The 10,475-nt window shown below is 34.5% G+C and overlaps 1 protein-coding gene across 7 annotated transcripts in view; it reads right to left on the bottom strand.

Moving 5' to 3' along the window:
* Nucleotides 1-171: 171 nt before the first annotated feature.
* fgd4a (FYVE, RhoGEF and PH domain containing 4a) overlaps nucleotides 172-10,475 on the bottom strand; it is a 61,463-nt gene continuing 51,159 nt past the window's right edge. For 6 of the 7 annotated variants that reach the window (XM_051134989.1, XM_051134992.1, XM_051134991.1 and 3 more), the window contains 13 exons: nucleotides 10,265-10,354; nucleotides 9,934-10,079; nucleotides 9,703-9,859; nucleotides 8,386-8,524; nucleotides 8,248-8,306; nucleotides 8,018-8,164; nucleotides 7,760-7,932; nucleotides 7,647-7,677; nucleotides 7,468-7,554; nucleotides 6,245-6,379; nucleotides 6,017-6,163; nucleotides 4,134-4,274; nucleotides 172-4,045 (listed from right to left, as the gene is read on the bottom strand). In XM_051134989.1, coding sequence (XP_050990946.1) covers nucleotides 3,794-4,045; nucleotides 4,134-4,274; nucleotides 6,017-6,163; nucleotides 6,245-6,379; nucleotides 7,468-7,554; nucleotides 7,647-7,677; nucleotides 7,760-7,932; nucleotides 8,018-8,164; nucleotides 8,248-8,306; nucleotides 8,386-8,524; nucleotides 9,703-9,859; nucleotides 9,934-10,079; nucleotides 10,265-10,354 — 1,704 coding nt within the window. In that variant the 3' untranslated portion in view covers nucleotides 172-3,793. The remainder of the gene's footprint in view (nucleotides 4,046-4,133; nucleotides 4,275-6,016; nucleotides 6,164-6,244; nucleotides 6,380-7,467; nucleotides 7,555-7,646; nucleotides 7,678-7,759; nucleotides 7,933-8,017; nucleotides 8,165-8,247; nucleotides 8,307-8,385; nucleotides 8,525-9,702; nucleotides 9,860-9,933; nucleotides 10,080-10,264; nucleotides 10,355-10,475) is intronic. The other variant, XM_051134988.1, reaches the window with a different exon arrangement.

Here is a 10,475-nt window from a genome sequence, read left to right as displayed (position 1 = left end):
AGCAACGCAACTGACACGTTCAATGCCTAGAAAGGTAGTATAGTGAAGAGCAGAGGCACAAAACCATTGCAGAATAATCTTGTTTTATTGTACAAGGTACACTTTATAGAAGACAGTAAAGTGCGTAATCTTCAGTTTCGTTTGTACGTATAAAACAGGGTCTGTCTCAGGTTTGAGAGTTGATGTAGCTTTACTGTGGAAGAGATTCTGGGAGAACCAACAGACTACATTCAGATTGCATGGTAAGGATTGTTTCAAATGGCAACAATGAGCACACGTTCACGTTTTAATACAGAAACTCACGTTTAATATACCAACCTAGTTGCTTCCTTAGTTAATGTGTGCGTAACTACATTTATAAATGTCATAGGCACGTCCTGTTCTGAAAATATGGACTATGGAATCAACAACTGGTTGATGAAGACAAAAAATACGACATTTAATAGCCATGATATGTTTCAAGGTCAAGTAGTTTTTGAATTGTTCATGTTTCTCAGAAACATCAAACCAAATAAAAAAGTAGCTTAAGATTAATATATGAAAAAAAAACATTGATGTAAAGCCAAGCCAAATCAATTTCCATTAATGCTAAGAATATGCAGCTGTAGACTGCACATGAATGAAATACATGAACATGCTATTTCTTAAATACAAAAGGATGAATGGTCCAAGACTGACTGAAAATGTAATTTTGTGCTATGTAAAATCATGCATTTCCTCTATAAATTATCTTAAATAAAATTATAATTACAGTATTTAAAGAACATATACATGCGTCCCTGTTCCAGCGGGCCTACTGAGCGTGATTGTGCTGGCCACAGTAATTACACAAAACCGTCTCACACCCGTCCACATTTGTCAACTGACTGCTTATGAATAAAAGGTCCATTACTGAAGCTATTACACAGATTTGAGTTACAACCAGTTATTTCACTAAATACTGAATCTATTATCATGATTAGAGCTGATAAATCACACACTGTCCATCTTTGATCATTCAATGGAAGTGACTGCTGAGCTACTGACACCAAAGCCACAAGTCTGTTCATGTTTGATTTGAATGTGCTTTGAGGGAAAAGTGAAACAGCTTATGGTGAGTGTGACATTATTCACATTATCTCGACTGCTGTTGTTCGTTTCAAGGACTAATATAATAATACAGCAGACTTCTGAATCTTTTAAAAGATTCATAAATGATGTGCTGAAGCACTGCAAATCAGTAGGTGGCGTTGAAGCACACATGCTTACGTCGTACGTAAACGACATGCTCCTAGATCTGCATTCTTATTGGTTCTGAACTGCCGTTAACGGTTAGGGTTAGTTAATACTTGTCATAGGAGGGTTGCAACGGTATGACATTTTAACAGTTTGATAACTGTTTCATAGCTTTACGGTATAAGGTATTTCATATTTGATTTCGTATTTATTTAGTTGAGTATATTTTAACGGCACATCAGTTTTTCTTGATCTAAAAATTATCCAGGCTAATGCTTTAACGTTAAACTAAACATGGAAACCTTCTCATTGTAAATGTTAACATTAGACTAAAATGAGTTCAGTTGCTACAGGCCAACCTTACTCGTTCAAACAAAACTGTTATTTCCCAAAACTGCCACATAAGGCCGTTTTTACAAAAAAAACTTCAAACATACAACGACAGGGTTGCCAGGTTTTCACGAGAAAACCTGCCGAATTGCTACCCGAAACTGCTACTTTCGGTAGGGATCCTCCTGATAAAGTCACACTCCGGCAGGTAAAATGCACATTTTTCGGCTGGATTCCCCCGGTAAAATCCACATCACCAAATTATTGGGGTCGCTTAAACCTGCGGACGAACCCGAGGCGCAAGTGTGTTAAAACAGCCTAATTGGCAACACTGAAAGAGCGCCAAAACAGCATTTATACTGTGGATTTCATAATAAAATTGACAGAATTGAAAAGCTTTGTTTCTTATCTTTTAAACAGAGCTATATTTGAGATATTTAATGAAGCTTCAACCTCACATCTTTCACACGTTTCTGCATGTGTTTCAGGGTTGCCAGGTTTTCACACGAAAATCCGCCCAATTGCTACTTAAAAATAGCCCAATCGCATTTCCGTGCATGTTCAGAGGGGTAAAATCCATGTTTTTTGGCTAGGTTCCCCTGGTAAAATTCACATTCCAGGGGCTAAATATCACGTTATTTGGGTCGCTTCAACCCACGGGCATGAAAAACAACCTGTGGCAATAGTGTTAAAGTAGCCCAATTCCAAAATACCTTTTGTTTTCTGGATTTTGTGTGAAAAATTTTTTACAGAATTTAAAAGCATTTCTGCATGTGTTACGCCAGGGGTCCCAAAAGAAAACCTGCCCAATTGCTACTCAAAACTAGCCCAAAACCAGGGTTGCCAGGTTTTCGCAACAACACCCACCCAACTGCTACTCAAAACTAGCCTCTCCGTGTTTGGAGAGGTAAAATACAAGTTTTTTTTGGCTAGGTTCCCTTGGTAAATATCACGTTATTTGGGTTGCTCCAACTCCACAGACATAAAAAACAACCGGCGGCAACACTGAAAATAAAAGCGCCAAAATTGCATTAATTATCTGGATTTCATGAAAAAAATGTAGAGAATTTGAAAGCTGAGACTTTGTTTCTAATCAGAAATATGTCATTGCGCTACAAATTTTGTGAAGCTTTATTCAGCCTCGCATCTTTCTCACATTTCTGCGTGTGCAATTTCAGGGTTGCCAGGTTTTCACACAAAACCTGCCCAATTGCTACTTAAAACTAGCCCTGTTGTGTTTTGGAGGGGTACCCAGTAAAAACTGCATTCCTGAAGTTAAAATACATATTTTCTGGCTGGGTTCCCATGGTAAAATTCACATTCCAGGGGCTAAATACGTGAAAAACATCCTGCTGCAATAGTACTAAAATAGCCCAATTCTGTGAAAAAAAAAAGTCAGAGACTTGGCAACACTTAAAAAGAGCGCCAATGTTGCGCATGTGCAGTTTCAAGGTTGCCAGGCTTTCAAAAAACCCACCCAGTTGCTACTCGAAACCAGCCCATTTTTTGGAGGGGTTCCCCTGGTAAAATCTGCATTCCAGGGGCTAAATATCACGCACAAACATGAAAAACAACCCGCAGCAACACTGTTAAAGTAGCCCAAATCCACAAACTTGGCAACACTGGTTAAGACTCTTAGATCGGTTGCATTTTCCCCCCAGTACTGTAGATAAGCAAACTGTCAATTTTAATACCATGATATACCGGTATACCGCTGCAACCCAACCTAGGATCAACAGCGATGTCAACAACATGTCTGCTGGCCATAATGGAGTTGCATGCAGAGCATTTTGCATCTGAATGCAATTTATGTTTGCAGTTAATTGCAATCTTGTCTTTTGAAAAGAGCTCATGTCCTGCATATACAAATCATTTTTCTAACACATCTGAATTTTCGCCTCAATATACTATACATACAACATGTAAATGTTCTTAGAATTGTACAATTTTTACATTAGGCATAAAACAGTGCTACGTCAGCTGTAGTATTGTGTGATGATGGATAGCATGTCTTATTTCCTCCATGTACCCCGTTTGCATCCATTGTGAACTTTAAATCTGCCAGGTAAGGGTTTGATAAGCTGATATCCATGTGCTTTAAAGCCCCAGATCCTGGATGTGTTCAAATCCACATGGAACTTTACGACCAGCAGTGATGGCGCAGCAAGCGAGAGCGTCAACACTTTTCCTACCGACAGCATTGACACGTCAGTACAAAAATCTTCAACAAGAGTTTGCTCTGTTATGTTCAGACGCCGTTAGAGCTCGGCTCTTCTGTGATTTCCGTAGAGTGGTTTTCTTCGGGCGATTCTGGTACCTCGCCTGTCACCGCCATACGGATCACTTTGAGCCAGCGCTTTTTCAGTTCCTCGCTTTCTGCAGCGAAGCTGTGGACTGATTTAGACTGAGAGAGTCTGAAGCTCGCGGGAGGGTCGGTGGGTCTCGGGCTGTCATCCACCTGGTAGCCGAGCAGAGGAATCGTTGACTGGGCCTTGACATCCTGTAAGGACAGTAAGTCTTTGTTAGTAAAGGGAAGTGCTGTGCAGGAACAGAAATAGGACGGTTCAGTAAGATAAAAGTGCAGTGACCTGAGGTGCTCCGTACAAGTAGAGAACTAGAGCTTCTTTCTGAGGAATGACACACCAGACTTTCTGCCAGGGCTTGTTCTTCTCACAGTACTGCAGGAAGCCACACATGATACTGTTGCCCGAGAACTGAGCTGCTTCAATCTGTGAGGGAGGAGAAGTGAAGTTTAGCACTAGTGTAAATGCTTTATCACTCCTGTATGAGATGACAGCGTGAATTTCATGACGCCTGTCAAGCAGAAGCCTGGCAATCCTGTCTGGGTCATATTTCACTTCAATACGTAATATATAATATATAATATATAATATAATTGAATATATATATATATATATATTTTAAAAAAGAATAATATTTATATTAATGCTGACAAATTGATTAATTACGATTAAACGCATCCAAAATATTAACATTTAGGTATGTGTGTGTACTATGCATATTTATATACAAATACACACATACATGTATATATTTAAGAAATACATTATTTTTTTTCACATACAAAAATAATATTTATATTAATGTTGACAAATTGATTAATCACTATTAATCACATCCAAAATATATTTATAAATGATTTGCTGTCAAACCAATTAATCACATCCAAAATAAAAGTTTACTCAATACTTGTGTGTGTACTGTGTAAATTTATCTTATTTATAAATACACGTACATACATACATGCATGTATATATTTAAGGAATATAATATTTATATTTAAAAACTAATATTTTATTAATGCTGACAAATTGGTTAATCACATAAAACCAAAATATTTATATATAAAATAAATACATAAGTATTTAAAAAATAAGTGTGTGTATATATATACACACACTTATTTTTTAAATACTTATGTATTTATTTTAATTTATTTATGATAGTTTCTGTAATTTATTTACAATTTCAGTAGTCAAATAAAAATTAAAAATTCAAAACAACATTCTGACACATTTCAGAAATAAAAAACATAAGAATAATTTGCTTAAATAAACATGTTAAAACGTCCTAATTATTGAGGTATTTGCTGCATTTCCCTAATTTATACTATATATGCTTAAATGTATAATTTGTACATTATATCGTACATAGTTAAAAATGTTAAAAATATATATATGTAAAATCATCCTGACGAATATCAATGGCAAACAAAAAAAAGTAAAATAAAAAGCAAAATATCTGAATACAATAAGAATAAGGCTTCATTTAATTTTTGAAAAATGTTTTTTTATTGTCATTTTGAGGTGAAATATGAATCTGACATTCACTGAAAGTGAGTAAAACAAAAAGAAGTTCAAATAAAAGGGTAAGTTTCAGTTTTTCATTTTTTTAATAAGCCAGAGCATTTCATCAAGAGTCAGTTTGCTTCAGTGATTTATAAAGTGACAATTTAGAACAGGGAACAAGCTAAACTATTCCTTCACAAATTATTTAAGAATGATTTGCATAATCAACATTGTAGCTTTGCTCCTTGTCCTAAAGCGTTACCAAACCATATAGTTAAAACATCAGGGTACCAGTGGTAACACTTTATAATAAGCTTTATTAATAATATTAACATGATGCTAAACAGATCATTAGTTCATGTAAATTAGTTAGAAATGAAACTTAAATTTGTATTTTTTATACATACTCATGGATGCCCATCAACTGATCTGTTAAGCACTGCTGAATGTTTGTTAATGACTGATTACTGCAAGTTATTACAAAGTGTTACCGACCGATCTTACCGCTGGCGAATTCACCACAACAGTTCGTGGACGTCGTTTTTTCTTCCGTAACTGTATATATATAAAGGTTGTATGATGTCCTTTTTTCTGACAGTACAGTGTGTGGTAATTGATACATTTTAGAATGCAGTTCCCAGGTCACATGATTCTAAACTCACCTCTAGAATGCCCTTCTTCTTGCCCTCCCTCTCCTCACCGTCTATATGGCCTCTCATGATGGAATAACAGTCTTTGCACACCTTGTTCATCCTATTCCCATCATATTCCAGAGAAGCTTTGTAGTCTGAACACTTCGCACAGACCACCTGAAAGAAATAACAGACATCTTAGTACATGAAAAGCATTTGAAAACTGCGGAAGCACGTTTTTGGTTTGCTGCTGCTTACGTATCCACAGGCCCGACAGTGATGTCTCCTGCGCGTTAAGGCATTAAAGGCCTCTTTGCACCTCATGCACATGGTCACCTCATTGTCTCGGATCCAGCGAGGGGCTCTTTTACCCAGTTCTGATATCTTAAGATCCTGCACAGAAATATAGACAAGTGTAAACAATAAAAACAAATCTGGACTAAAACATCCAATTAAACTAACATTATCATTCATATAGTACTTATTTCTACATAGAATATACATAATTTTAATTAAATTAATATTCAAATAACTTAATCATTTTAACTGATTAATTTAAATAATATATTTAAATAATATACATATATATACACTCACATACATATTACAAATTATATATAAAAAATGAAAAATTATGTTATAAAATGTATTTTTTAAATTAAATTATTAAAATAAAAAAAATTAAATTAAAACAATATTAAAACTTTACAATTAAAAATATTACAATTTATATATATATATATATATATATATATATAAATATTATAAACCATTATATAAACATATATAATATATAAACATTACAAATAATATTGTAAAAAATATATATAATTTTAATAATTGTAATTAAAATGATAATTCTAATAACTTAATCATTTGAATAATTGTATTGATTTAAATATTTTAAACAATTAATACATTTTAATTTATTAAGTAATTTGTCATTTTATTGCTCATTAAATAATAATATTTAAATAATTAAATATTTAAAATATTCTCTCATAATATAGTCCTGATGAATTTTATACTTCTAAGAATACAGAGCAAAAAATAATTAAAATAAGACGATATGATTATATTATTAAATAATAATATTGTCTTTAATTTTATTCATTTAAATATTTTAAATAATTAAATTATTTTCATTTAATTACTAATATGAATAATTTAAATAACTTAATATTTGTCATTTTATTAATTTAAATAATATTTAAATGATTCAAATAATAGATATTTTAAATACTCTCTTACAATAATAATTTTACTATAATTATCTTATTATTTAATTTAATTTAAATAATATTTAAATAATTAAATATTTAATTGATGTAAATATTATGAATAATTTAAATTTAATTTTAATCTGAATAATTTAAATGACAGAATATTTGTCAATTAATTGTTAATTTAAATAATATTTAATATTTTAAATATTCTCTCATAATAAAGTCCTGGTGAATATTACGCTTCACTTCACTTACACTGACCGGTACTTCTTCCACATCTTTGAATGCTGACTTAAAGGTTTCATTTTTCTGTAGATAGATGTGTATTGTTTCATCGAATGCCTAAAACACAAATTTTTAAACAATATTTAAAAATGGACTTGATGACAATTGATAATAATTCAAAAGTAAAACAGTTAAGATTACATTTTTACCTTTATCCAGCTTTCTTTATCCTGTTCAGAGCTGTAATGAGGCAACAATTAAAAACACCCACTACTGAAGAATACACAGTATGCATTATAAATGCAAGCACAGATGTCTATACCTGGCCTGCAGCTCCAATGTCCGTTCCTTTCCGGAAACCTGAAAGGTGTGAGGATAATCATCATTGTACGTCTCCGTCACCTTCATGCCGTCAATGCCGATACGCGTGCGAACCGTAAACTTCTGTCCCACCAAGCTGAACTTGGGAACGCAGTACAGCAGCATGTTGTTGAACTGTGAGAAAACATTAATAATAGAGATTTAGAATAATACATGGCTAAAACGATCACCAGCATAAACAAAATTCACTCGTCCTTACCAGGAAGAGATATCTGTCCATGGCTGAAGTGTTTCTGGCTGCCAGTTTCAGAATATGGCCCTCTTTTATTAACTCATTTGAAGGGTTCACAACGTCCTCTTCCTCCCCCAGCATCTCATAAATCTCCAGCAATTTTTTAAGGTTTTCCTAAGAGACAGAAGACAGTGATAACAGCCAGCCAATAAGCATTAAGAAGCATTTCATTTGTACAGCAGAGGAAGAACACTCACTGTTTTCCTAATGGCAGTGTTGGAATGAGTGGCAGCCATGGCAATAATCTCTAAAGACTCTGCAAAGACAAAGATTTCACATTTAGAAAAGGTCATGTTTAAATTTTGTTTCAGGAATCCGTTCACTCCTGAACTCACTTTCAGCATCCCGCCGGTCTATGTGATCCTGAGGAAGTTTCTTGAGATAGTCTTTGAGCAGCATCTCGTATCGTGGCACTCTCTGAACCGGCTCCAACATGTGATGCTGCAGCGTCAGACATCCACAAACTTCTTGCCCCTAAACACACAAACACAAACACGTGAATTTACAAGCATTAAAGAAGGCGAAAACAAACAGATATATCCAGAAAAAATAGGGCTGGATGATTAATCGAAAATTTGGAACCAACATAATTTTCCCATGTCGGTTATTTCATTTTTTAATCTTGTTAATACTTTCTAGAGCTGCAACGATTCCTAGATTCTATTCGAGTATTCGATTTTTAAAAATCCTTGAGTGCCCGTGTCGAGTAATCGGCAAAATACCGGAAGTGCCGCAGTCCACATATTAAACCTATTTAAAAATCATAATAAAGCAAAACGTTATTAAGAATTCACAAACGCTACGATTCAGTTAAATAAATATATGCGATGCAGGTTTGATATATGCACTTTAATTATTTACATGTGTGTACATACGTGCATTTCAGAGCGGCTCCGTTGATAAACATTATTTATTATCATTTACATGTGTGGAGCGTTGTTGTTGTATTATAACGTTCATCTGGGAACGCAATGTACATACACATACATTTTATTATATTTTGCTAAAATAAACGAAATGACTCGAAAAAAGATTCGTTCATTTTGCTGAACGAGACTCAAAGGTCCGAGTCGGTAAAATGATCCGAACTTCCCATCACTAAAAAAACAGGCCGTTGGCGCCATCTGCAGGCATTTGTTGTAATGCGTAATGTACATTAGTTCTACTTTTAATAATATAGTAGGTATTTTAACAGTTTTGTTCAGTAAAACCATGATTACTTGCTTTTGATACTTTATTTGAACTAATTATTGCCTCACTGCTATTATATATGTATTTTTAAGTCCTTTTAAAGGTTATTGTTTACTTGGGTCTATTTTTATAACTACAAAAAAATAATTATAATTATCCGATTAGTCCGTTAATCATCAGAATAATCGAATATTCGATTACCAGAATATTGTGTTTGATCGCTGCGCTTGTGTCTTTTGCAGCGTCTCGCGTTTAAGATGCCTTGTCAAGTTAACAGAATTTAAACTTCAACACGCAGCCGCTCATCAATGTCAGGTCCAAAACAGTGGGCCAATCAGAAGACAACAGAGGCGGGGCGAGCATTGCAAGCTTTTGTTTACAGTAGCAGGCTGGCATGGCAACTTTCTTATGTGTTTAAGAGTAATAAACAGCAGTTTAAGACTATATACAATAATGATGACCTGGATTTCCAGAATGATGGCTTTAAATGGAGGCGATCGGTCCGTCCATAGCTTCAGCAGCTCCATGGCATGATCAAAGTTCCTCACATATTCAGCGTACATCTTCAGAAAGGGCGTGAGTTTCTGTAGGATGTCCCCAATGCGAGGTGTTGTCGTCCTGGAGAACAATCTCAGAGCATTAAGACCATATTAAACCCAAAATTACGTTTGCAAAGAGTGTGAATGTCTTACCATTCTCCCATGCGTTTTTCCAGGTCGGGCAGAAGGAACTGGCTGTGGAAGGTATTAATGGAAGTGATGTTGGAAAAGATGTTTTTCACCACATCCATGGGGAACGTGTCTTTTTTCGCCTCTTCTAACAGCTTGGTATAGAACACCTGCAGGGCCAGAGTTAGATGATGTATGGTCTGTGTGCATACTACTATATTTAACATGTTCAGGTTGCCATATTGAACAACAATGCTGCAGTACTGGTTTCAAACTAAGGGAGTTGCAAGGGTTTGGTCAGTCTATGAACAAAAGCAAAAAACATGCCCTCATGAAAAACAAAATGAGCACTTACCTTATCTAGTAAGTTGAGTCGTGCAACATAAGCCTTTTCTGTCTGCAGAAGTTCATTTGCTATCTTGTAGAGCTTCTGCTCATTAGTTTCCTAAACAAAAGAAGTTCAGGTTTAACATAAATACTGTATCAGATGCAAATCAACATCATTTTTTATATTTCTGTCTCTGTTCTTGGCCGAATGTTTAATACAACTGCTATAATTTTACAAT

This window comes from Labeo rohita, chromosome 18, assembly GCF_022985175.1.
Source record: "Labeo rohita strain BAU-BD-2019 chromosome 18, IGBB_LRoh.1.0, whole genome shotgun sequence".
NCBI classification, from domain to species: Eukaryota; Metazoa; Chordata; class Actinopteri; order Cypriniformes; family Cyprinidae; genus Labeo; species Labeo rohita.
This window is presented reverse-complemented; position numbering and strand designations above follow the sequence as displayed.